At 52.4% G+C, this 26645-nt stretch overlaps 1 protein-coding gene across 3 annotated transcripts; it reads left to right on the top strand.

The window, feature by feature from the left end:
* On the top strand, positions 1–26305 carry EIF3B (eukaryotic translation initiation factor 3 subunit B). Of its 3 annotated transcripts, XM_037995255.2 has the most exons (20): positions 3–844; positions 962–1148; positions 6213–6405; positions 8561–8680; positions 8982–9039; positions 9535–9663; positions 10279–10436; positions 12749–12880; positions 12961–13027; positions 13435–13481; positions 15434–15644; positions 17412–17484; positions 18329–18451; positions 20179–20257; positions 21340–21478; positions 23202–23327; positions 23854–23931; positions 24329–24437; positions 24588–24706; positions 25532–26305. In XM_037995255.2, exons 1-19 carry the CDS (start codon positions 650–652, stop codon positions 24689–24691), a joined length of 2328 nt encoding a protein of 775 aa, XP_037851183.2. In that variant the 5' UTR covers positions 3–649; the 3' UTR covers positions 24692–24706; positions 25532–26305. The 3 variants fall into 3 exon arrangements, with proteins under 3 accessions (XP_072868977.1, XP_072868976.1, XP_037851183.2); XM_073012876.1 differs by having other exon boundaries at positions 1–1148; positions 25537–26305; XM_073012875.1 differs by having other exon boundaries at positions 2–1148.
* The last annotated feature ends 340 nt before the right edge of the window (positions 26306–26645 follow it).

Below are 26645 nucleotides of genomic sequence, written 5' to 3'. Positions count from 1 at the left end.
GCTCGCCCCGAATTCCTGTTTTCCTTTTTGGAGTAGTCTGTCCTTTTGCGCAGTCAGTAGGCGAGTCCAAGTGTCAGACACCGACAGGGGGGACTTTAGTAACGTAAGCTAAACGGTTTGCCTAGCGAAAGGCTGAGACGCCCTGAGCAATCGCCTGTCGAGCCTCCACTCTTCCATGATAGTAACTGTTGAGTTAGAGGACATTTTCATCACATTCTGGATACTAAAATCATTTCTGGTCCCCGCCTCGGGCGCCACAAATAGTTCAGTCCCGCCCCGCAGCGTCCGACGGGAGAGGAAAAGGGGAGGCCGCCATGTTGGACGGAACCATCCGCTGCCACACATGGGGTGGCCAATGCGCCCATGAATTTAGTGGTGGATGGAAACAACCTTGTTGAATGGAATTAAGCACTTTCTTGTCACGAGAATGTCAGTTTGGTGATTTGCTGGACGCGGCTTGCGGCTGCGAGTCGTCTCAGGGTCGTCGTGACGCTCCAGGGCGTGGGTACACCCCCCGCCCCGCGGCCTTGGTACGGCCTCCCCGTCGCACGCACATGGCTGAGCTGTAGCCGGCGCGGCGCGCGGTGCGGCCTGGGAGAGTCGGAAGCGCGGCGGCCGCGGAGCCTTGCGAGTAGGTAGTGTCGGGCCCATGCAGGACGCGGAGAACGTGGCGGTGCCCGAGGCGGCCGAAGAGCGCGCCGAGCCCGGCCAGCAGCAGCCGGCCGCCGAGCCGCCGCCAGACGAGGGGCTGCTGCGGCCCGCGGGGCCCGGCGCTCCGGAGGCGGCGGGGACAGAGGCCTCTAGTGAGGAGGTGGCGGTCGCGGAGGCCGGGCCGGAGCCGGAGGTGAGGACCGAGCCAGCGGCCCAGGCAGAGGCGGCCTCCTGCTCGTCCGAGTCGCTCTCGCCGCCGGCAGCCGAGGATCCGCCTGGGTCGCACGCTGAGCCCCCTGTCCCGGCACAGGGCGAGGCCCCGGGAGAGCAGGCTCGGGACGAGCGCGCCGATAGCCGGGCCCAGGCGGCGTCCGAGGACGCGGGAGGAAACGAGGGCAGCGCGGCCGAGGCCGAGCCCCGGGCGCTGGAGAACGGCGACGCGGACGAGCCCTCCTTCAGCGACCCCGAGGACTTCGTGGACGACGTGAGCGAGGAAGGTGAGGGCGCCTGGGGCGGGGCTGGCGAGCGGCGCGGGAGCGTGACTGAGGCTCCGGAGGTGGGAGATGTCGTCGGGCTGTGCCACTGGTTCGTGCAGAAGTTCCAGCGAGGGTGTCCGTGTGCTCCTGGGAAGCCACCGAGGGAGGGGTTCCCGAGTGCTCTAGAGGCGTTCTGAGACCCCAGCGCCTCCCCTTTTCTTTCCTAAAAAGGGGACAGGATGGAGCTAACTTCAGGAGCGCAGGATTTGCATGACAACCAGAAATCCGGGAGGGTGGGAGAGGGCACACGGGGTACTCTGTTCCGGCTGGGTGTGCTGTGAGTGTAGCAGCTGGGGTTACGGCAAAAACCGAAGACCCGGTGTCAGGTTTGCGAGTCTGCGTGTCCCAGCTGACCAGTCAGACCTCCCAAGGTCTGGATTGGAGGAACAGGTTGTCGCAGAGCCGGTGATTTTGTCCCCCTGCCCCGCACAATTGTCCATCTCCAGAGACTTCCCTAGTGGTACAGGCAGACCCTGTCGAATTGCAGTTTGGTTCTCCTTTATCCCCTCTGCCAAACCTGTAAGGCGACTTATTTTTCCAGGTTGATAACAGCCTGCTTTGCCTTCATCTCAACCTTGATTGGATTTACAGGCATATTTCTGCTTCCTGCCTCAGAGAGCTCTTTTCCTAAAGTGACTTCTGATGAGAGCTGGTTTCATTTGTTTTTCTTTTGTTTTTAGCTCTCTTAAGCCTTGAGAAACACATCAGCCTCTGCGGATTGGCCAAGTTAATACCGGAGTGAGAAAAATAACAATATCCTTGCTGACGCAGCCAGATATACACCAAGACAATTTAGGGAATAACGTGGAGTTACCAGCTTATAATTGAAACGTATTTTTAAAAGGCTATCAGAAATACAAAGATCAGCCAGGTGTGGTGGTGCACACCTGTAGTCTCCTGTACTTGGGAGGCTGAGGCACGAGAATAGCCTGAACCCAGGAGTGGAGATTGCAGTGAGTCAAGATCCCACCACTTCACTCCAGCCTGGGTGACAGCGTGAGACCCTGTCTCAAAAAGTGAAAAATTAAAAAATAAAAAGGCTGTCAGTTACTGTGGCCATTATTATATTACACTTTTTTTTTCATAGAAGACATTTTAGCGTGAAAAGCAGGAAGGACACCAAAAACTAATGAAGACTTTGGGAACATCTAGTCTGCGCCCCTCAGTCCTGAGGAAACGTGTCCCTGAAGGTGGAGTAGACTGCTGAGAATTCGCAGTGGGTCCGCTCTACGTGGCTCACCAGACTCTCCTGCTCAGAACAGTGTTCTTTCTAACACTTCAATTGTTGTTATAGTTTAAAATCAAAACTTTTGGTTTAATGATTATTTTGAGCCCTTGGATATTCTGCTATTTTTTTAAAAAGTATTATTTGAGCCCATGGAATTCACAGATTTCTAATACGTAAATTATTTCTGGAATTGGGAAGAGTTAGTGGATGCTGATATGACCACAAGGTTGGCCAGGCCGGGTGATGACTATGGGTCCTCGGGGAGCCCACGTGGCCCTGAAGGTGCAGTGTTGGCCAGAGTGACAGGTGAGGCATCTGGTCCTGAGGACTAAGGCTCAGCCAGCAGGCTTTGTCATGGCCCGCCTGGTTGTGGTAACGCAGGGGGGTTGTGTGCATTTTGAGAAGAGCTGCCCTTCAGGGTCAGTGTGCAAGATAGTATATGAGTGTGTCAGTTCTTTCCAAAAGGGCCGCGTCTTCCAGGTAGTATGTGAGTGTATCAGTTCTTTCCAAAAGGGCCGAGTATTCCAAGGAGCAGACAAAAGGTGGCCCGGAGTCCCCGTCTTGCCTTCTTATTTTTTTGGTGCAGATTAGCATCTCAAACTGTAATCATCCTTCAGTTTAATGTTTCAACTGATCAGAATTTTAACTCTAAATGTCTTTTTTGCATTATTAACTATTCTTTCTGTTTGCTATTTAGTGTTGAGAATTGTTCTCTTCTTTTTTTCCTGGAGACAGGTGGGGAATCTGTGAGCCACGTGTCACCGGTGCTTGGGCTGAGAGTGATCGAGGCGATGTGTCTTCATGGTGTAGTTACTTCATTTGTTTCCTTCCTAGGTGTGGGCTGGTTCTCCTAGACTAGATGCTTTGAGCTTGTGGGAAGGAATACGCAGTTTGTGTAAAAGCTAAGCTTTTTATTGCAAGCCTTATAAATTCAGATCAGGCTTGTCAGGCCATTTAATTGTATGGTAAGTGCTTTAGAAGTTACCCCGGGATTTGACTAGTTTCCACAGCAGGGTGTCTGACACTGCAGTGACTGGCAACTGCCTTTTTCCTTTTTTTTTTTTTTTTTTAATTCCTCTCAATTTTAGCATCTTTGAAAATAAAATGGAGATTATTTTTTAAGGTAGCATTTTCAATATTTCCTTCTTTTTTTTTTTGAGACGGAGTCTCACTCTGTCACCAAGGCTGGAGTGCAGTGGCGCAATCTTGGCTCACTGCAAGCTCCGCCTCCCGGGTTCACGCCATTCTCCTGCGTCAGCCTCCCGAGTAGCTGGGACTACAGGCGCCCGCCACCTTGCCCAGCTAGTTTTTTGTATTTTTAGTAGAGACGGGGTTTAACTGTGTTAGCCGGGATGGTCTTGATCTCCTGACCTTGTGATCCGCCCGTCTTGGCCTCCCAAAGTGCTAGGATTACATGCTTGAGCCACCGCACCCGGCCTTTTTTGTGTGTTTTTATTAGGGACAGGGTTTCATCATGTTGGCCAGGCCGGTCTTGAACTCCTGGCGTCAGGTAATCTGCCTGCCTTGGCTTCCCAAAATGCTGGGATTACAGGTGTGAGCCACTGAGCTTGGCCCTGTCCTAAATTCTGACTATATGATTGCTTTCCAAACGCCCTTCGAGGCATTTCATCACATTGAGGACAGCTTCACGTACCACTAAGAGAAAAATACTGTTACTTAAACTCTGTGGGTATGGCAGCTCCCGCCTGTAGTCCCTCCTACTTGGGAGGCTGAGGCAGGAGGAATGCTAGAGCCCAGGAGTTCGAGGCTAGCCTGGGGAGCATAACAAGACCCTGTCTCTTAAAAAAAAAAAAAAAAAAAAGGCTGTTTCAGGAACTTGTATATTCTCTAGTCTCCTAGTTTAAGTGCAGGTCTCTGCCCTGATAGTGTTTTTCTAAAAGACTGTTTGTGATATAATAAGAAATGTGCATTTGGGCTCTGCCCTGGTTCTTGGCACACAACGTCTAAACGCTTGGAATCTCCAAAGTGATAAGTGTCTTTTTGTAGACAAGTGAGATGCTTGATGGCTGGAGCTCCTTGCCGGGGAACCAACCATATGATTAGAGGGCGGGGACTTTTAAGTCTCCCTCTGCCCCACAGAAGGAAGGGGGCTGAAAGTTGAGTTGATCACCGGTGCTCAGTGATGTCATTAATTACGCCTATGTCGTGAGATCTTCCTGGAAACCAAAAAGGACCAGGTTCTGGGGGCTCCTGCAGGCTGGCGGCCTGGAGAGCACATGGAGGCTCTGCGCTTCTCCATCTGCCTCTTCGTCCGTATCCTCTGTAACGTCCATGATAATAAGCTGGCAAGCCTAGCTCCCTGAATTCTGTAAGCTGCTGTAGCAAGTTAATGGAACCCAAGAAGCGGGGGGTAGTGGGAGCCCTGCTTTGTAGCCTGTTGGTCAGAACTGGAGGTGACAGCCCACTACTTGTGATTGCCATCTGAAATGGGGGCCAGTCTTTGGGACTGAGCCTTCAGCCTGTGGAATCCGGTGCTGATTCCTGGTAGATAGTGTCTGAATTGGATTAAGTTAGAGGACACCCAGCTGGCGGCCCCTGGAAAACTGCTTAATGTGGGCCCCACATCCCGTGTCAGAAGTGTTGTGTTGAGTGTTGTGTGAGTAGGAAAAACACTTTGCTGTGTCCTTGTCTCCTGCAGTTTGGTTGTTTATCCTTAGAGCTTTTTAACATAAGGAATATTGGGCAAGGAGTTGTTCCGGACAAAGGTGGCTGGTGATGGGCTGTTTGCAGCGGAGACAGGTGGGGAAGCTCACCCCAGGCGTGCTTCCGGTTTTTTTTTCTTGATTCACTTGTGGGTGGCCATCCAGTTCACGGCCCGAAAACATGAAAATCACTGGGAACAGGAGGTGGGAGAAGAGTTACTACTTTCATCCCAGTTCACTCGAGAGAGGTTCCTCCTTGAATAATTTCTAGTAATTTGTATTCACAACACTAATGTGCTGTGAATATATATATATATATATATATATATATATATATATGTATATAAATATTTTTTTTTTTTTTTTTTTTTTTTTTGAGACGGAGTCTCGCTCTGTGCCCCAGGCTGGAGTGCAGTGGCGCCATCTCGGCTCACTGCAAGCTCCGCCTCCCGGGTTTACGCCATTCTCCTGCCTCAGCCTCCCGAGTAGCTGGGACTACAGGCGCCTGCCACCACGCCCGGCTAATTTTCTTGTATTTTTAGTAGAGACGGGGTTTCACTGTGTTAGCCAGGATGGTCTCGATCTCCTGACCTCGTGATCCGCCCGTCTCGGCCTCCCAAAGTGCTGGGATTACAGGCTTGAGCCACCGCGCCCGGCCACTGTGAATATATTGAGCATTTAAATATTTACTTGTTTGCTGAAATCTTCCGTAAAAAGTCAGTTTTCACGGACATTGCGATGGGATTCTGCCTAGACATTGCTAGAAACTCTTTCAAAATCTAGGGATCTCTGGAAGCTCTAATACTGGATATTCTTTAGATTGTTTTCTTCATTTGCATTTTGCATTGTTAAAAGCTTTTTGTTGTTATTCTTTTGTAGTCTTTGGTTATTGCCAGAACTTAATTGACCTATCTTGACTGTTTACATTTCCGTCAAAGGGAGAGAGGAGCGTTCCAGTCCTCGCAGCTCGTGTTTAAAATCTGAACCAAGCCAGGGTTGGGATTTCTTTTGCTCACAGTGAAGCATTTAGACGATTCATTGGCTCTTCTTGGAGACTTGTTTAGTGTGCTCAGGTAATGTATTAATATTTTTCTTGGTAAAAATGATCATTTGAAAAATCTCTCTCTGGTTCAGAATTACTGGGAGATGTCCTCAAAGACCGGCCTCAGGAAGCGGACGGAATCGATTCGGTGATTGTAGTGGACAACGTCCCTCAGGTGGGACCTGACCGACTTGAGAAGCTCAAAAATGTCATCCACAAGATCTTTTCCAAGTTTGGGAAAATCACAAATGATTTTTATCCTGAAGAGGATGGGAAGACGAAAGGGTGAGTGTTCTCCCGTTGGAGAAGTCTCATCTGTGTCTGGCACGTCGTGATGAGGGAGTGTTGCAGGAGCTCCCTGCAAACACAGCTCCTGCCTCGCCCAGGCACGTGGGCCGTTCACTTCTTCAGGCTGCCCTCAGCTGGAAGCTCTCCAGAGCAGTGAATGAGAAGATGATAAAGTTAAGGTTTTAAAAGTTTTTTTAAATTACCTAGAATAGACCAGCATCGTGGCTTACGCCTAAACTCCCAACACTCTTGAAGCCTGAGGCCAGGAGTTGGAGGCTGCAGTGAGCTATGATAACATAGCTACACTCCAGCCTGGGTGACAGAACAAGACTCTGTCTCTAAAATAAATAAGTGAAGTAAAAACTAACTAGAATAGTTTTAGTTTCTAGAAAAATTATCAAATGCAGGTAATGCTGCTGCATTTTCTGTGTTGGGCAGTCGATTGAGGAATGGCCTCTTGACCCTCTGTTATTCATGTTACAGTGAAACATTCTCTGAGGTCCTTTCTAATCTTGCCTGTAATACACAATATTAGACCTTTTTTTTTTTTTTTTTTTTTGAGACAGAGTCTTGCTTTGTCACCCAGGCTGGAGTGCAGTGGCGTGATCTCGGCTCACTGTAAGCTCCGCCTCCCGAGTTTATGCCATTCTGCCTCTGCCTCCCAGGTAGGTGGGAGTACAGGTGCCCACCAACACGCCTGGCTAATTTTTTTTGTATTTTTAGTGGAGACGGGGTTTCTTTTTTTTTTTTTTGAGACGGAGTCTCGCTCTGTCTCCCAGGCTGGAGTGCAGTGGCCGGATCTCAGCTCACTGCAAACTCCGCCTCCCGGGTTTACGCCATTCTCCTGCCTCAGCCTCCCGAGTAGCTGGGACTACAGGCACCCACCACCACGGCCGGCTAGTTTTTTGTATTTTTTTTAGTAGAGACAGGGTTTCACCGTGTTAGCCAGGATGGTCTCGATCTCCTGACATCATGATCCACCCGTCTCGGCCTCCCAAAGTGCTGGGATTACAGGCTTGAGCCACCGCGCCCGGCCGGAGACGGGGTTTCATCGTATTAGGCGGGATGGTCTTGATCTCCTGACCTTGTGATCCGCCTGCCTCGGCCTCCCAAAGTGCTAGGATTACAGGCGTGAGCCACCGCGCCCGGCTTAGTCTATTTTTAATTTTTTTTTTTTTTTTTCTGAGACAGAGTTTCACTGTGTTGCCCAGACTGGAGGACAGTGCCGTGATCTTGGCTCACTGCAACCTCCGCTTCCCAGGTTTAATCAATTCTTTTGCCCCAGCCTCCCAAGTAGCTGGGATTATAGGCGTGTACCATGCTTGGCTAATTTTTGTATTTTTATTTTTTCATTTTACTTTTTTCAGAGGCAGAGTCTCGCTGTGTCGCCTAGGCTGGAGTGCAGTGGCGCGATCTCGGCTCACTGCAAGCTCCGCCTCCCGGGTTCACGCCGTTCTCCTGCCTCAGCCTCCCGAGCAGCTGGGACTACAGGCGCCCACCACCACGCCCGGCTTTTTTGTATTTTTGGTAGAAATGGGGTTTCACCGTGTTAGCCAGGATGGTCTCGATCTACTGACCTTGTGATCCGCCCGCCTCGGCCTACCAAAGTGCTGGGATTACAGGAGTGAGCCACCGCGCCCGGCCTGTGTTTTTAATAGAGAGGGGTTTTGCCATGTTGGCCAGGCTGGTCTCCAATTCCTGACCTCAAGTGATCTGTCCGCTTTGGCTTCCCAAAGTGCTGGGATTGCAGGTGTGAGCCATTGCGCCTGGCCAAGATTTTTTTAAACAGCTCTGGAGATAATTGATATACAATAAATCTGCATAGTTTTAAAGTATACAATTTAATAGATTTTGATGTGTACATATCACAAAACCATCGCCACAGTAAAAATAATGGACGTTTTGATTAAGTTTTCTATAATTTATGATAACAAAACTAGAGACTTTGGATCTTGTGGTTAGGGTTTCCCTCACTTAGGAGCTCCCTGGCTGTGGGTCTGTCCCCCGTGTGACTGCCTTAGGGTCGGGTCGGGAAGAGCAGCACAGATACTCCTGGCACGGAGGGCTTGTCTGTGGAGAGGAGTGGGGCAGGCAGCACGTACCTGCCTAGCCTTACAGTGTGCGCGTGTGCCGACGGGCCTCTCTCACTCAGGTATATTTTCCTGGAGTACGCGTCCCCGGCCCACGCCGTGGATGCTGTGAAGAACGCCGACGGCTACAAGCTTGACAAGCAGCACACGTTCCGGGTCAACCTCTTCACAGATTTTGACAAGTGAGTTCAGACTTGGCCACAAGGCAGTAGACATTGACGTGTGAGTGAGCGGCTGTGTGCGGGTGGCTTGGTGCTTCTCAGTGGGTGCTGGTGCCTGTCAGGTTGTTCACGTCCTTTCTGGTCAGGCTGCCACAGGGCCGTTTCATAGCCCTGCCCCATGCTTCTGGCCTGCAGCACCCCTCCCCGTTATGCCAGTCACAGCCCTTGGGGTGGGCAGGCCGGAGCGCACCATGCCGGACCCCCACGGGTGCTCTTTCTAGTCTTCAGGACGTGGGGCTCAGCAGTCTCCTTTCTCCTCCAGGTATATGACCATCAGTGACGAGTGGGATATTCCGGAGAAACAGCCTTTCAAAGACCTGGTGAGTGGCCTGAAACCTGCATCTCAGCGGTTTAAGGAAATGCTGCTGGGTGTGGTGGCTCACACCTGTAATCCCAGCACTTAGGGAGGCTGAGGTGGGAGGATGGCGTAAGCCCAGGAATTCAAGACCAGCCTGGACAACAAAATGAGACCCCCCTCTCTACAGAAAGTAAATAAATACATAAATTAGCCGGGCCTGGCATTCACCTGTTTTCCCAGCACTTGGGAGGCTGAGGTGGGAGGATCACCGTGAGCTGGGAGGTTGAGGCTGCCGTGAGCTATGATGGCACCACTGGACTCCAGCCTGGGCAACAGAGCGAGACCCTGTCTCAAAAAAAAGAAAAGAAATGCTGGATGGTGTCTTGAGGTTAGAGTGTGACTTGGGAGTTAAGGTGTGGACTGAATTTGTCATATCTTTAAGAGCAGTAGTTGTGAATGAGTTTCTTATTAAAATTAATGAAATGTTATATTCCTTGCCTTTTTTTTTTTTTTTAAGGGGAACTTACGTTACTGGCTTGAAGAGGCAGAATGCAGAGATCAGTACAGTGTGATTTTTGAGAGTGGAGACCGCACTTCCATCTTCTGGAATGACGTGAAAGACCCTGTCTCAATTGAAGAAAGAGCGGTGTGTATTTGCTGCCGCTGGGGGCGGGGACCCACCTCTCCCATATTTCCTTAACAAAGTGGAACTTTGTTTCTGTCAGAAAACTGGAAGAGCCGGTGACGTTCTATTTTCTTTGAGATTACTTTCTGAAAACAACTTTTATTCCTCTTCCAGCTTTGAAGTAAATCCTGAGAAGTGAACAGGCTTTGTGTATTTCAGTTAAGAGTTTGCAGAATAGGCCGGGCGCGGTGGCTCATGCCTGTAATCCCAGCACTGTGGGAGGCCGAGGCGGGCGGATCACAAGGTCAGGAGATCGAGACCATCCTGGCTAACACGGTGAAACCCCGTCTCTACTAAAAATACAAAAAATTAGCCGGGCGTGATGGCGGGCGCCTGTAGTCCCAGCTGCTCTGGAGGCTGAGGCAGGAGAATGGCGTGAACCTGGGGGGCGGAGCTTGCAGTGAGCCGAGATCACGCCACTGTACTCCAGCCTGGGAGATAGGGAGACTCCGTCTCAAAAGAAAGAGAGAGAGAGAGAGAAAGAAAGAAAAAAGTTTGCAGAATAGATTCATTGTAGGAGGAGTCTTTGTGTTTGCCATTTTGTTGTAGTAATGTTGGCACTGCCTTTTTCTGCAGAGATGGACAGAGACATATGTGCGTTGGTCTCCTAAGGGCACCTATCTGGCTACCTTTCATCAAAGAGGCATTGCTCTATGGGGGGGAGAGAAATTCAAGCAAATTCAGAGATTCAGCCACCAAGGGGTTCAGCTCATTGACTTCTCACCTTGCGAAAGGTAAGCTGCTAGAAGAAAGGTGATCTAGCTAATCCAGCTGTTGGAGTCTATGCTTTTCACCCCATGCCAGCCTTCTACAAGTGATCTTTCATTTCGCAGCATTTCAAACTTAGAAAAATATAGGAGTAAGGAGAACGCCTAGTATGCTTTTTACTGAGATCTCACGTTTGGTTGCATTTACGTCGTCATCTCCTATACAGATATTTTTTCCTGAGCCATTTGGGAGTAATTTGAAGTAACATGTCCCTTCAGCCCTCAATGTGTATTCCTAGAAATAGGATTTTGTTAGCACGACCACAGTGCGGGTGCTAACTTCAGGGATTTAACATTCATTGACTCCTTTAATGTATTGCCATATTCTGATTTTGTTACTTGATCTCATAATGTTCTGTATAATATTTACTTTCCTTCAGTTCAGGATCTAGTCTAAGATCACATATTTTACAGATGAATTTTCCTGCCTCTGTCACCCAGGCTTGGCGCCACCCGGTGGCCCCATTGCAGGCTCATTGCAACCCCAGCCTCCCAGGGTCAGGCGGTCCTCCCACCTCAGCCTCCTAAGTAGCTGGGACCACAGGCACATGCCATGACATATGGCTAATTTTGTTTATTTTTTTGTAGAGATGGGGGGGTCTCACTTTGTTGCTCAGGGTAGTCTTGAACCTCTGGGGCCGAGTGATCCTCCTGCCTTGACCTTCCAGAGTGCTGGGATTACAGGCGTGAGCCACTGCACCTGGCCGAGCCGTGGTTTTTGTGTGTTTTTTGTTTTTTGTTTTTTTTTTTTGAGACGGAATCTCGCTGTGTCACCCAGGCTGGAGTGCAGTGGCCGGATCTCGGCTCACTGCAAGCTCCACCTCCCGGGTTTACGCCATTCTCCTGCCTCAGCCTCTCGAGTAGCTGAGACTACAGACGCCCGCCACCTCGCCTGGCTCGTTTTTTGTATTTTTTAGTAGAGACGGGGTTTCACCGTGTTAGCCAGGATGGTCTCAATCTCCTGACCTCGTGATCCGCCCGTCTCGGCCTCCCAAAGTGCTGGGATTACAGGCTTGAGCCACCGCGCCCGGCCCGAGCTGTGGTTTTTGATCTAGCTAATCCAGCTGTTGGAGCTCTGCTAGGGACACGGGCAGTTGTGGAAGGCAGTGTGAGGACGAGCTGGGGCCACTGTTTTCGCCCTCACGGGTTGTGTCTGCCTTCTCCTCTGGTGTTGTAAGGGACCGTCTGTTGCACAATTTGTGTGAACTGAGTGAGCAGGTGCAGTAGCTCCAGACAAACCAGCAGTCAGGTAAATCATGGCTGAGAGGAGCCCCCAGCCTCTGAGGTTTCCCATCAGACCTGTGCTGGCTTTCAAACTGGATGGGACTTTTTTTTTTTTTTTTTTTGGGAGACTGAGTTTCACTCGTCACCCAGACTGGAGTGTAATGGCACAGTATCGGTTCACTGCAACCTCCACCTCCCGGGTTCAAGCTATTCTCCTGTGTCAGCTGCCTGAGCAGCTGGGATTACAAGTGCCTGCCACCATGCCTGGCTAATTTTTGTATTTTTAGTAGAGACAGGGTTTCACCATGTTAAAACTTGGTTGGCCATGGTTGGCCAAGCTTGTCTTGAACTCCTGAGCTTGGGTGATCTGCCTGCCTCTGCCTCCCAAAGTGCTGGGATTGCAAGTGTGAGCCACTGCACCCCGCCGTATTTTTTTACCTTGTTAGTTTTTTTTTTTTTTTTGAGACGGAGTCTCGCTGTGTCCCCCAGGCTGGAGTACAGTGGCGCGATCTCAGCTCACTGCGAGCTTCGCCTCCCGGGTTCACGCCATTCTCCTGCCTCAGCCTCCTGAGTAGCTGGGACCACAGGCGCCCACCACCGTGCCCGGCTAATTTTTTGTATTTTTAATAGAGACGGGGTTTCACCGTGGTCTTGATCTCCTGACCTTGTGATCTGCCCGTCTCGGCCTCCCAAAGTGCTGGGGTTACAGGCGTGAGCCACCGCGACCGGCCTACGCTGTTAGTCTTAATGAAACGTGAGTAGAGATAGAATTCCACACTGTGCCTCCCTCTAGATCACTCAGCAGCCTTTTGTGTGGGGCCTGTGAGATCTTTCTGTGCTGATCTTGGAGAAACCAGAGTGTCTGCAGTGTATTCACACCAGAATGAGCAAGCACTGCTGCTTCCCTCTTCTGCTTGGAACTCTTAGGGCCGGGCAGTGTGGGGTTGGGGGAGAGAGTTGGTTCCATGAGTTCTGACCGCTGTTCTGGCCGCACAGACAGATTGCAATCCTGTCGTGAGACGAGGGTAGCATACAGTGTGGCCCCTCTCTTCTAGGTACCTGGTGACCTTTAGCCCCCTGATGGACACGCAGGATGACCCTCAGGCCATAATCATCTGGGACATCCTTACGGGGCACAAGAAGAGAGGTTTTCACTGTGAGAGCTCAGCCCATTGGCCTATTTTTAAGTAAGTGGACCATTGTAACGAGCTCTGTAGCCTTTGTCTTTTCATTGGAACACCTTGGCATTTCTGTTTCTTCTTCTTAGGTGGAGCCACGATGGCAAATTCTTTGCCAGAATGACCCTGGATACGCTTAGCATCTATGAAACTCCTGTAAGTGGTCCCGGTGATGGAAAACGCCCCGTCCCATCCTTGCTTGTAACTGGGGTGTGGTGCTTTTCCGTATTTGTGCTAGAAGAGGAGGAGGAGGTTTCACAGATGCGTAGGAGAGTCCTGTCTCCTGTGCCTTTTTAACTAACCTTGCTCTGGGCAGAGCGCTTCAGTCACTCCTGCCCCCCTGGCGCAGCCGTGGGGGGTCCTGGATGGGCGTTAATGCAGTGGGCTTCAGAACTGCAGTTCTCGGTGGCGGGTGGGTGGGGGGGATCATTGTCATCCTCTGTGTGCGCTGCCCTCTAGGCAAACTCACATCAGACTCTGGTTTCGTTTTGTAAAAAGTTAAGTGTGCTTCTGAGACACTGACATGATTTGACTCAACTTTAGCCTTCCTTTTTTTTGGGCAGTCTATGGGTCTTTTGGACAAGAAGAGTTTGAAGATCTCTGGGATAAAGTGAGTATTCTTATCAATTTGGTGTCTTCTTGTGTTCAGGTTGCTTAACACAATACCATAGGCGGGGTGGCTTATGACAGCAGAGATTTCTTTCTCCCAGTTTTGGAGCTTGGGAGCCTGAGGTCAGGGTGCCTGCAGACCGTCTGGTGAGGGCCCACCTCCCTCCTCATGGGCAGCCCCTCAGTCCAGCCTTCCCTGAAGAAGGCCTCCGGGGCCTCTTCCGTAAAAGCTGTCATCTCATTCCCGAGGGCTTCACCCTCAGGACCTCCCACCCACAAAAGGCCCCACCCCATGCCATCACCCAGGGGGTTCGAATTTCACCCTGTGAATTCGGAGGACACAGACGTGGTCCATTGCAGTTGGTGTCCTTTATATTTGCTCTCTCTCCTTTAGCACTCAGCTTTTTTTTGTTGTTAAAGAGGCAGAGTCTCGCTCCGTCACCCAGGCTGGAGTGCAGTGGTATGAACTCCGCTCACTGCAACCTCCACCTCCTGGGTTCAGGTGATTCTTCTGCCTCAGCCTCCCGAGTAGCTGGGACTGCAGGTGCCCATCACCATGCCTAGCTAATTTTTGTGTTTTTCATAGAGACAGTTTCACTGTGTTGGCCAAGCTGGTCTCAGAACTCCTGACCTCAAATGATCCGCCCGCCTCAGCCTCCCAAAGTGCTGGGATTACAGGCGTGAGCCACCACACCCAGCCATTTTTAAATCTTTTTTGAGATGCAGTCTTGCTCTGTTGCCCAGGCTGGAGTATAGTGGTGCGCCTGCCAGGTTCAAACGATTCTGGTGCTTCAGCCTCCCGAGTAGCTGGAATTAACAGGCGCACCACCATCATGCCTGTCTAATTTTTTGTATGTTTTAGAAGAAACGGGGTTTCACCATGTGGCCAGGCTGGTCTCGAACTCCTGACCTCAAGTGATCCGCCTGCCCGCCTCAGCCTCCCAAAGTGCAGGGATTACAGGTGTGAGCCACCATGCCCAGCCTAAGGTGAGTTTGTTCTGGACACCAGGATGGAGGCTTGGGTCGATGGGCAAGGCTGCTCAGTGCTGGGCCCACCACCCTCGAGGCACCACTTCAGTGACCCCTTTCCTGTGCCCAGAAATGAATCTTCAAGGCTAGAGCCTTGAGTCGGTTTCCTTCCATTTACCTCGTCTTTGACCTGGAAACTAGAAGGGTTTCCAGCCTTAAGGAAGAGAAGGGGACTCTGCTTAGGCGAAAGGTTTTCCTATTGCTCTTCTGTCTCAGGCAGAGTTTGGGGAGCCTTCAGCTCATTTTCACCATCAAAGAATGGAAAACTTCGGACTGGTCAGTATTACAGCAGTGAACTACTAGCAATCCAAGGATATTGACGTGTCTTCTTTCATTTTTACATTCTTGGGCAAAATTATGGCCTATAAAATGAAAAGACCAGGACGTTGGTTCTCAGTAAATGCAAAACAGCACGTAGTGTGTATAAAGCTGTTTTTCATGTAGGTGAGCTCAGGAGCGTTGGTTCCTTACAGCAACTTCTCTGTAGAGAGGTTGATACAGTGGAGGGAGTTGCCCTTTTTCTTGCTCATTCCTTATACTTGATTTGCTGGTTTCCCCATTTGCACCTTAATTAATCTTCAGATGACATAATAGCCGGATCCACCAGCCTACAACTTAATTGCGTCAAAGCAGCAGTGTGCGGTGTCTTAAGAGTGGGCTGACAGAGCGCAGGCTGGAGTCCCTATGAATCTGTGCGTGATGGTAGGGTTGCTAATACTCTGTCTGCATTCATTCCCTGTCACAGTGAGCGCGGTAGTGCCCCAGGGTCCTGGCAAGGACCTGTGAAGCTGCGCGGTGGGAGTGCTCAGCGTCAGTTATAACAGCATTGAGCTTCTGTATAGCAAATGAGTTGTTTTATTTTCTTCTGCTTTTCAGTTTCATCACTTGGCCTTTGCTTTAGCGTTTTATTTTCCTGTTGTGCAGAGACTTTTCTTGGTCTCCTGGTGGTAACATAATCGCCTTCTGGGTGCCTGAAGACAAAGATATTCCAGCCAGGGTAACCCTGATGCAGCTCCCTACCAGGCAAGAGATCCGCGTGAGGAACCTGTTCAACGTGGTGGATTGCAAGCTCCACTGGCAGAAGAACGGAGACTACTTGTGTGTGAAAGTAGATAGGACTCCAAAAGGCACCCAGGTATGTAGATTCCCTCGGAAAAGGCGATTCGTTATCCTGAGCTCTGAAGTGGCCACCGTGTTGTTTGGAGGTTGTTAATGGATTTTGTTTTGTTTGTTTTTGAGACGTAGTCTCGCTGTCACCAGGCTGTAGTGCAATGGCGCGATTTTGGCTCACTGCAGCCTCCACCTCCTGGGCTCAAGCGATTCTCTTGCCTTAGCCTCCCAAGTAGCTAGGACTACAGGTGTCCGCCACCAGGTCCGGCTGATTTTTGTATTTTTAGTAGAGACAGGGTTTCATCATATTGGCCAGGCTGGTCTTGAACTCCTGACCTCAGGTCTGCCCACTTCGGCCACCCAGAAGGCTGGGATTACAGGCGTGAGCCATTATGCCCAGCTGAGAATACTATTGTCTTTCTAAGCACAAAGAGTAGTATACTCAGATTTTTTTTTTTTGGTGGTTGATCATTTAATACTTATTTTATCAAAAAAATTGCCTGAGTTGGCTGGGTGTAGTGGCCCATGCCTGTAATCACAGCACTTTGGGAGGCTGAGGTGGGCAGATCATGAGGTTAAGAGATTGAGACCATTCTGGCACACACGGTGAAACCCCATCTCTACTAAAAGTGCGATAATTAGCTGGGCATGGTGGCACACGTCTGTAGTCCCAGCTACTTGGGAGGCTGAGGCAGGAGAACTGCTTGAACCCAGGGGGCGGAGGTTGCAGTGAGCTGAGAGATTGCGCCACTGCACTCCAGCCTGGCGACAGCCAGACTGTCCCAAAAAAAAAAAAAAATTCCTGAGTTTTCCCTCTAATGGAAGTATTCCTCTTTGTTTTGTGTTAAAAAAGTTTTAATTTATAGGTAATTCACATGCCTTAAAACACCCCATTAGAGTGGCGAACTGGTTCAGTGGCTTTTTGTGTGTTCAGAGTTGTGCAGCCAGCACCGCTCATTTCAGAACGTTTTCATCGGCTGGGCACGGTGGCTCCCGGGGTGGGAGGGAAGATAGTTTGAGACTAGGAGTTTCAGACCAGCCTGGGCAACACAGTGAGACCCCATGTCTACAGATAATTTTTAAAAGATAAAAAATAAGAAATGTTTTTGTCACCCTACAAAGAAATACCGTGCCTATTAGCAGCTTCTCTGCCCAGCTCCTGGCATCACAAATGTCAGTGATTTCCCTGTCTGGACACACAGCTGGAATCGGAAGGTATGCCACCTTCTGTGTCTGATCTTCACGTAGCTCAGTGTTCCCACGCTGGTCCGCGGTGCTGAGTCTGAACAGTAATCTCTTGTCTGTTGGACCACATTTCGTGGCCTCCTTCCTTTGTTGATGGACATCAGGGCAGTTTCCCCTTAGACTGCTGGAGGAGGGCAGGACTTCTTGAAGGTTATGGCTACAGGATACCCCACTGTCTGAAACGGTCTAACCAGCCCCATTGGTGAGCCTTTATGGCCCTCGGGATCCTGGTCCGCAGGCTGCAGTGAGGACCCTGGGACTGCTTGTGCCCGAGTGTGGCGGGCAGGGCGGCTCCCAGAGGTGGGATCTGGGTCAGAGTTACTTCGTGCATGTCCAGTGGCTGCCGGTAGACGTGGCGCCGGCAGTTACCCTCCAACTGAACCGTCTTCCGTCCTGAGGGCTGTTTCTTTTATCACTGCAGATGCTTGTGTGTGTGAACCAAGCGTGCACACTGAATCTTTTGTTGTGAAGTTGACCTTTGATTTAAACCTTTGTCTCATAGTTTCACTGTCCAAAATGTCACCCCTTCCCCCTTTTTTTTATACAGGGTGTTGTCACAAATTTTGAAATTTTCCGAATGAGGGAGAAACAGGTACCTGTGGATGTGGTCGAAATGAAAGGCAAGTTGTATTTTAGTCACTTTGAGGTGAATAGGGCCTCTGTGCTGTTTACTCTTGGCTTTTAACACTTCCATGCAAGGGATTGTCTGAGCAACGGAGTCAGGACTGTGAGCCCGCACCATGAGTAGCCATCTCCACGTCACAGAACGTGTTTAGAGCCTGGGCAATGTAGTGAGACCCTCTCTGTACAAAAAAAAATAAAAAAATTAGCCAGGCGTGCTGCACAGCGGTAGTCCCAGCTGTTCCAGACACTGAAGTGGGAGGATCACTTGAGCCCAGGAGCAGAGGTTGCAGTGAACTGAGATTGCACCCCTGCACTCCAGCCTGGGTGACAGAGCAAGACCCTGTCTGAAAAAAAGAGAGAAGAGATTGAGCCTGTGTTCTGGTTAGGCTTTTTGTTTTGCCATGGAAAAAAGGAGGAAGGAAGGACGAAAATAGAGAGGTGAGAAAACGTGAAACCTGGCCAGGTAGGAGACTGGAAGTGAGGATCCCACTGTAGGTGCCACACTGGGTGCGAGGGAAGCGGCACCCACAGCTGCCCACGTCAGGCTCCTGTGGTCCCGCTGTGGGCGTCCTGCCGTGGGGATCCCGCCGTGGGGGTCCCGGTGTCCCACTCAGGGAGAGAGCACTTTCACGTAGGTCACTCCATGTGAGTGGAAGCAGCTGTCTCTGAAACTCCAGGAATGTGCACCTTCCCTGCTGTTGCTTGCTCTCTGGTCCTTTTAATGAACTTTTAAACGTTGGAGGATATTTCTCTGTGGTTGGGTAGTGAACATTTTAACTGATCAAGAGCATTGTGTTCTGAGTTGACTAAACAGGGAGTGGTCTGTTTTGTCCATTTTAGAAACCATCATAGCCTTTGCCTGGGAACCAAATGGAAGTAAGTTTGCCGTGCTGCATGGAGAGGCTCCGCGGATATCTGTGTCTTTCTACCACGTCAAAAACAACGGGAAAATTGAACTCATCAGTAAGTAGCCTAGTCCCTTTTTCTCTTCTGAACAGGTCAGCATGGATGATGACTCAGTTTCTGCCCGGCAGTGAGCATTTGGCTGGCCTAGGACCACTGCTGAGCAGGCCGGGACTCGCCTGTGAGTGGGGTGTTGTGGGCTTGGCTGATGAAGTGAGCGATGGCCTGGAGGTGCTGCCTCCTTGTGGGGTGCTTCTCTGAGCCCCGTTGGGCCCTCACGTTTAAGCAAGTATTTCCAAGGCTTCCATTCTCTGCCATCGTCTGGAGTGAAGCTTTTTCCCTTCTGGCTGTAGCTGTCGTCCCTGGGCTCAGGGTCACTTCCTGTGGACATGCTCCTGCCAGTCCCCAGTCTGAGTCGGGTGCCTCTGACCAGGGTGTGCAGAGCTGTTGCGCACGGCTGTGCCCTGCCCCCGTGCACCTGGTTCCAGGGGCACCACACTGCACCCACCTGGGGCTCGTTCCTCACAGTGGTGCGGGGACGCACTCCCGTCTCACGGTAGCTGCCGCCCGTGCCCTCAGCTCCTCACTTCATCCTGGGGTCTCTGCTCAGCATAGAGCCTGGTGCCCGCGGGGATTGAATGAGCATTGCTTGTTGCTTCACAGGCATGGTGTGTGTGTGGCAGCCGGGAGGTGGTGATGGGCTGTGTTCCTCACCCACAGGACTCTGGCTGCCAGGTGCCCTCCTGCAGAGCCATGGGTTTGGCCCTGTATGTGGAAGGGGTTGGAATCTCCTGGCCGCACCTTTCGCAGCATGATTCTGTGAGGAGTTTAGTTTTCACTTTGCTAGAGCTTGGCAGGGTGTGTGGCGCCCTCAGTTGGCAGTGGATCACAATTGGCTGTTTCATTAATTCCGGTTGATGTAAACATATGGGCAGTCGCAGACTGTCCAGAGACTTGTGTAAGTCTTCTAGGTCATAAAACGTACGGCAAGCAGAGGCACCTTGTACCTTCCAAACGTGTAGTGTGACATGCCTCTCCTGAGGTTTGGCATGGACTCTGGGGCCACCGTATGGGCTCCGTCCTATTCCCGTGGCTGTTGGGGTTTTTGTTTGTACAAGTCTGAGACCCCTGCCCCTGCCGGGGTGCACTGCCCTGCCCTGTCTCCTCCCCTTCTCCCCACATCAGCCTGCCCCACGCCTCTTTTTTTGGATGTACCGCAGGCTGAGGAGAGAGAGGCCACAGGTTGTCAGCTCTGTCTGAGACGCAGGGAGCATGTGCTCTGAGGGGGACTGGAGCCCAGCCCCAGCTGGCCTTCTCACCGCTCCCGCGGCTCTGCCTGAGATCCCTCCTGGAAGTAAGAGTTAGTACCTGGAACGGTGATGACTAGTCAGTTTCAACAAGCATAGCTTATCCAAAGACGCCTTGTTGCTAGGAGAGTGGCTTTGGTCTTTCAGGGTCACGTATCTCTGACGTCTTCTCCCTACTGGGGACCCTGCAGCAGTGAACATTTGCCGTAAAGGGAATTCTTTGTCCAGTTATCTCAGGAAATAAGCTAGTCTTGTTTTGAAGTACCCCTACCGTATCTTCTCTTTTTTTCCCATTTAAAGTATGGATCGTGACTCGGGGTACTTAGTGATGGACTTTGTAAAATTGTTTTCCGAGGTGGTTCGGCATTACTGGCTCTGCCCACGTGGGCAGCTTGAGCTACAGCCAAGTCCTCCAGCCTTGGCGGCCCCGGCACCGTGGAAGCCCTCGCAGCTCGTGACAGGTGCTCTCTTTCCTTTCAGAGATGTTCGACAAGCAGCAAGCAAACACCATCTTCTGGAGCCCCCAAGGACAGTTCGTGGTGTTGGCGGGCCTGAGGAGGTAGGTGTACGCGCTCTGAGCCTGTCCGCCTTGGGAGCAGCACTCGGCCTGCTGTGGCAGAGACCTTGAGGCGCCTGCACCCAGCTTCTTGGTAGAAGGAGTATTGTGCACTGAGAGGGTTACCCCGGTGTCAGTGGATGGGACTTTATGAACCTTTGCGGACCCATGGCACTCCAGGACTCAGGCCAAGCCAGGACAGATTGAAATAAGCGCTCATGCGGGGCGCGGTGGCTCACGCCTGTAATCCCAGCACTTTGGGAGGCTGAGGTGGGCGGATCACGAGGTCAGGAGATCAAGACCATCCTGGCTAACACGGTGAAACCCCATCTCTACTAAAAATACAAAAAATTAGCTAGGCTTGGTGGCGGGTGCCTGTGGTTCCAGTTACTTGGGTGGCTGAGGTGGGAGAATGGCGTGAACCCGGGAGGCGGAGCTTGCAGTGAGGAGAGATCGCACCACTGCACTCCGGCCTGGGTGACAGAGTGAGACTCCGTCTCAAAAAAAAAGAAGAAATAAGCGCTCGCGGATGCTTTCGTGAAGTGACCAGGCAGACCCGTCTGCGGGTTGTGGTTCTTCGTGGTTAAACAGGTGCCTTCCAGCAATCCAGTTACCACCTCCGGGGGTTCAGTCCCGTGTCTTCTAGCAGGAAGGGTATCCGTTACACAGCTGTGAGGCTGCCTTACCTCTGTGGTTTGTGTCACGTGCCGGTCTCAGCTGTGTTCCAGCAGTGTGTTGAAATCATGGAGAGGCTTCCAGCTTAAAGAGCGCCCTTTTGTTGCTGCTCTCCCTTACTTCATTGTCCATACTTGCTACTGTATTTTTGAAGGCTTACTTAGCCCCAGATAACATTTCCAGTAAAAATAATAGTGATGGCAGACGTGTGTACTACTCACCACACACTCTGCATCTGTGACTTGGTACGTCTCACGGTGGCCACCAGAGGCTGTTGCCGTGCTTGTTTCCTCGGCTTGTTAACGCCAAGGCTGGCTCCCTGGGGACCCCGTGCCGCAGCGCCTCTCAGGAGTGGGATGCCAGGAGGTATGCGTCTCCGTGAAGCCTGACGGTCCTGTCTGTCTCTGCAGTATGAACGGTGCCTTAGCGTTTGTGGACACTTCGGACTGCACGGTCATGAACATCGCAGAGCACTACATGGCTTCCGACGTTGAGTGGGATCCCACTGGACGCTACGTCGTCACCTCTGTGTCCTGGTGGAGCCATAAGGTGCAGGCCCGTGGGGCATAGCTTTGGCTGTGGATAGAAGCAGGGATTGCCGGCTGGCTGCTGACTCTGGTGCTGTCCTGGGACCTCGGGGAAGGGGCACAAGCCTCTGTGTTTCACAGAAGCGTTGGCTGGTGTTCGTGGCAGGAGGAGGAGGATTCTGGGTTGTAGAAGAGGTGGCGCCGCGTGCAGGAGCAGCTCCCGCTCATGGTTGCAGGGCAGGTGGGGGTCTTACCCTGGGCCTGGGGACGCTTGAAAGGGAGTGAGAATGTGTCATACACAAGTGTTTTTCTGCAGAGAGGAGTCACTTCCTTTGAAGTCTGATCAAAGTTCCGTAACTGCAGACATTAAGATCTCTTTGGGGTCATTGGTTGAGTCCAGCTGCCGCGTTGCCCACAACTCTTATTCCAAAACTGCTGGTTAAGTTTGTCGAGGACTTTCAGTATTTAATGACTTGTAAAACATTGATGGAGGTATTGAACCAGTCCATGCAAATGCGAGCCTGTGAGACCAAACTCGGGTAATTCTGTTTAATGAGATACAGAACTTTTAGGAGTGTCAGCTTCCGAAATACTACTACAAGTGTCGAGAGTTAGAAATCTGCACATTGGAATCAGCATATGTTGATGGCAGCCTGTGTTCAGATACATTGAGATGTCACTTCGGTGGGGCCCACCTCGACCCTTGAAATCACCTTAGGCCAGGCACAGTGGCCCACACCGGTCGTCCCAGCACTTTAGGAGGCAGAGGCAGAAGAGTCACTTGAGCCCAGGAGTTTTGAGACGAGCCTGAGCAACAGCGAAACCCCAGCCCCATTAAAAAAAAAGACCTTTTAAGTTGTTGACCACTCTCCTTGAGGTATAAACACTTAGCTCCCAAAATGCCGGGCTGCAACAAGATGTCTATGCCGAGGGCTGGTGAACGCGCCCTCCTTCATGAGAGAGGCCTGCTGTGAAGAGAGCGGAGCCTGGCGGCGCGTAGTGATGCAGTTAGCTTACATCCAGCACAGGCTTCAGCACAGCTCACACCCGGCAGAGGGCTCAGCACAGCTCACACCCGGCACGGGGCTCAGCACAGCTCACATCCGGCACAGGCTTCAGCACAGCTCACACCCGGCACGGGGCTCAGCACAGCTCACACCCGGCACGGGGCTCAGCACAGCTCACACCCGGCACGGGGCTTCAGCACAGCTCACACCCGGCACGGGGCTCAGCACAGCTCACACCCGGCACGGGGCTCAGCACAGCTCACACCCGGCACGGGGCTCAGCACAGCTCACACCCGGCACGGGGCTTCAGCACAGCTCACACCCGGCACGGGGCTCAGCACAGCTCACACCCGGCACGGGGCTCAGCAGTGCAGTGATGCAGTTAGCTTCCATCCGGTCACGGGTTCAGCACAGCTCACATCTGGCATGGGGTGCAGCGGCGCGTGGTGGTGCAGTTAGCTTCCATCCAGCATGGGGTTCGTGTTGCCAGCAGGAATGCGCAGGCCTGTGCTGTGATGAGCGCTGCTGCAACTGCTCCGTGCCCTGCGCTCTGGGTCGACTGCATCACTGAGGTGTCTTTCACTGACTGCCCACCTCCCCTGCTGTCGGCTCTGCACAGGCAGAGCTTTGTTAGCTTCACACGTGTCCCCGATACCCAGGACCTTGTGCAGCAATGACATAGTCATAGTTGTGGCTCTGCTGATCCCTGTGTCCTGGTGTGGTCCTGCCCTCGCCTAGGTGGACAACGCGTACTGGCTGTGGACTTTCCAGGGCCGCCTCCTGCAGAAGAACAACAAGGACCGCTTCTGCCAGCTGCTGTGGCGGCCCCGGCCTCCCACACTCCTGAGCCAGGAGCAGATCAAGGTCGGCGTCCCCCCATCCCCGCTGCAGGGCACTGGAGGCGATTGTGGCATTGAAAAGTCGTCAGTTTTTTCTGTTATTGTTAGGGTGGTGAGTGGGGGATAGAAACGTGACATTTGCAAGGAAGCCTTGAAGAGCTGCAGGAACAGTGAGAGCTGAATGGAACAGAACAGCTCTAGGGGAGTAGCCTGAGGCCTTCAGCTTGTTTAGGGGAGTTTTGCATGAACCCGAGGGGTAGATAAAAAGATACCCGGACCATTAAAAAGTCCTGGTGGGAATAGAAGCGGCTTGTCCGGGGTTTACATAATTGTGGTAAAATAGGTCGATGGTCTTAGGTCAGAGCGAGGAGGAGGGTTAAATCCCAGGAAGAAAGTCTGAAGAAAGATGGAGGAAGGAGCAGGCGCGAGCACTCCTGGGAAGCTGTTCTATGAATGACCCTGGGTGTCACCTCATGTCGGCAACTCTGAAGATTGCGTTTGTGCTTCTTGGTTGGAAAGTTAAATCCTGAGTGGCAGGTCTTTTGTTTCAGCAAATTAAAAAGGATCTGAAGAAATACTCGAAGATCTTTGAACAGAAGGATCGTTTGAGCCAGTCCAAAGCCTCAAAGGTGAGCCTTGTTCCCCAAAGGGAGGGCCGTGCCGGGACATCTGCGGCCGCGGCAAAGGCGGGCCCGCATCAGGGCTGCAGGCGGCTGCTGTGTGTGTGCACAGAGTTGCTTCAGCCCTGAAGACACTGGTTCTGTTTCTCCCCTAGGAGGAATGCAGTGGGGAACTGGGGCTGGCACGGGGACCTGGAGTTGCGACCTCACTGCTGCCTTGTGGGCGGGGGACAGTGTTGGGGGAAAAGTGAGAATGGGGGAAAAGTGAAAACGAATGGAGAGGCCATTCCTGCTTGAGCGCCTCCAAATGCTGTCATCCTGGCACTGTCCACCTGGGTGTGGGCTCTTCGCGATGGGGAGGCACGTGTCTTACCAGTTCTGTGGCTTTCCCCAACCTCACGCGTAGGAATTGGTGGAGAGAAGGCGCACCATGATGGAAGACTTCCGGAAGTACCGAAAAATGGCCCAGGAGCTCTATATGGAGCAGAAAAACGAGCGCCTGGAGTTGCGAGGAGGTAACGTAGAGATCCCTCAGTCACCAGGAGCTGGCCTTTCAGCCGCCCACAGGCCCCGGTGCACACGGACTCCCGCGCTCTTCCCACTGGCCTCGGTGGTGCCACTCGGCATGTGCCCCCATGGGTGACCTGCGCCTTTTGTTCTCTCAGGTGTGGACACTGACGAGCTGGACAGCAACGTGGACGACTGGGAAGAGGAGACCATAGAGTTCTTCGTCACTGAGGAAATCATCCCTCTCGGGAACCAGGAGTGACCTGGGAGCGCTGTGGTGAGCGTCTGCAGGGGACGCGATGGGGTCCCCGTTAGCTGCTCTCAGCTGCTTCTGTTATCCCATCACTGAGAAAGCACCTTCTTTAAGGCAGAGGTGAAGCCCCAGTGTTGTGTGCCCAGGGTTAGCTGAGCCTCGTGTGAAATGTGGAGTCGGTGCCGACATGGCCTTGACTGCTCCCTCTGACCACATCACAGATGACGCCTTTCAGGCCATGCTGGGTGAGGGAGGAGCCGTGACGCCTTTCAGGCCATGCTGGGTGAGGGAGGAGCCGTGACGCCTTTCAGGCCATGCTGGGTGAGGGAGGAGCCGTGGCCAGGTGCTGGGAAGTGCTAGGAAGAGGAAGGTGGCCATGCCTGGCCATTTCCTGACGCCTGTGCTGGTGACGGCCACGGTGTGTCCTCCAGACAGAAACGCCGGCGTGCGCGGCTGCGACTCTGCTTCTGGCAGTTCTGAGAGGAGCCTTCAAGTCGGGGGCTGGGAAGCAGCGTGCGGGAGCTCCTGAGTCCTGGGGGCCTCCGTGCCTCATGGCATGGGCATGTGTGGGACAGAAGGCCTAGTGGGGTGTCTGAGGGTGGCCTGGTTACTGTCCTCAGGGCAGGACCATGAGCAAGTAGGGGTGGCATATGGGCTCGGCTCTCTGTGGCCAGGGCGGCTCCTGTTGCGGGACTCAACCTCAGCCCCAAGGCAATGTTCAGGGGCTCCCTCAGCATTTTGAGGTGCTGTTTAGGGCCACCATGCATGCCAGTCCAGGGGACAGACTGCACCCGCTGCTCCTGCACTGAGCTGCAGGATGGAGCGTGAGCCGCAGCTCCTCTGTTGCAGTGCAGCCGCGTGTGGTGTGTGGAGCCGAGGCCGACCTGCAGGAAGCCCGCGTGACTCCCGCCGCCTCCCCGTGCTCTGTGGCTCTGGACTGTGACCGCGCCTGGATTCTGCCATTGCGACACATTTTTGTGCCTTTCAGCCCCTGGTGTCTGCAGTGGGGTGTTTAAGGCACCCGCTTCCACTTCTTTCTTCTTTTTTTTTTTTCCTGAGACGGAGTCTCGCTCTGTCGCCCAGGCTGGAGTGCAGTGGCGCAGTCTCGGCTCACTGCAAGCTCCGCCTCCCGGGTTCGCGCCATTCTGCTGCCTCAGCCTCCTGAGTAGCTGGGACTACAGGTGCCCGCCACCTCCCCCGGCTAATCTTTTGTATTTTTAATAGAGACGGGGTTTCACCGCGTTTGCGAGGATGGTCTCAATCTCCTGACCTCGTAATCCGCCCGCCTCAGCCAAAGTGCTGGGATTCCAGGCGTGAGCCACCGCGCCCGGCCCACTTCTTTCTTGTTTGGAGTTTTCTGTCGGAACCACTGGTGTTGGCTCCGTAGACTCTTAGCAACGCCGCCGGCAGCACCTTCTGCGCCCAGTGATGTTTCCACGGTGCCTGTACACAGCTGAGCGGCGTTTCCGTTGAAGGACTTGCATCCCCATCGCGGGCAGTGCTGGATGTGTCCCGGAGACCCACTGGGAGGGCGCCGCCATGCCTCATACCCCCACCGTGCAGGTTGTGGCCGGTTTTCTCCACAGGTTGAACATGGAAATAAAAGCAAACTTGTATGAAAAACCCGTCTTTCTCCTCTCTTTGAATGTAGATAGTGACCTTGAACTTGGTGCCTGCCTCCCTCCCCAGTGGCAAGGGCCTGCTTGCCCAGCCAGACCTCCGCAGGGCACTGTCATGTCCAGTCATCACACACACTCGGCCACCCTGTGTCCAGCGATGCACTAGTCACACCAGTCTCTTCTGTTGCGTTGTTTTCTGTGAAAGATGCTGGTCATTTTCCCTGGTGAGAACCATGTGACTTTTCCCTGGAGTTAGACGTGGTGGGAAACTTGTATTGAGAATGGTCAGTTCTGCCTGTTTTTAAATTTTTAGGTGGTGTCTCGCACTGTTGCCCAGGCTGGAG

The sequence above is a fragment of the Chlorocebus sabaeus genome, chromosome 28 (assembly GCF_047675955.1).
Source record: "Chlorocebus sabaeus isolate Y175 chromosome 28, mChlSab1.0.hap1, whole genome shotgun sequence".
NCBI classification, from domain to species: domain Eukaryota; kingdom Metazoa; phylum Chordata; class Mammalia; order Primates; family Cercopithecidae; genus Chlorocebus; species Chlorocebus sabaeus.
The sequence above is the reverse complement of the archived record's forward strand: the minus strand, read 5'-3'. Positions and strand labels throughout refer to the sequence as shown.

Coding starts and splice junctions, on each gene's coding strand:
- EIF3B (XM_073012876.1), top strand. CDS start 650: ATGCAGGACGCGGAGAACGTGGCGGTGCCCGAGGCGGCCGAAGAGCGC. Junction 13,482..15,433: donor TTGAAGATCTCTGGGATAAA/GTGAGTATTCTT, acceptor CCTGTTGTGCAG/AGACTTTTCTTGGTCTCCTG. Junction 20,258..21,339: donor GTGTTGGCGGGCCTGAGGAG/GTAGGTGTACGC, acceptor CTGTCTCTGCAG/TATGAACGGTGCCTTAGCGT.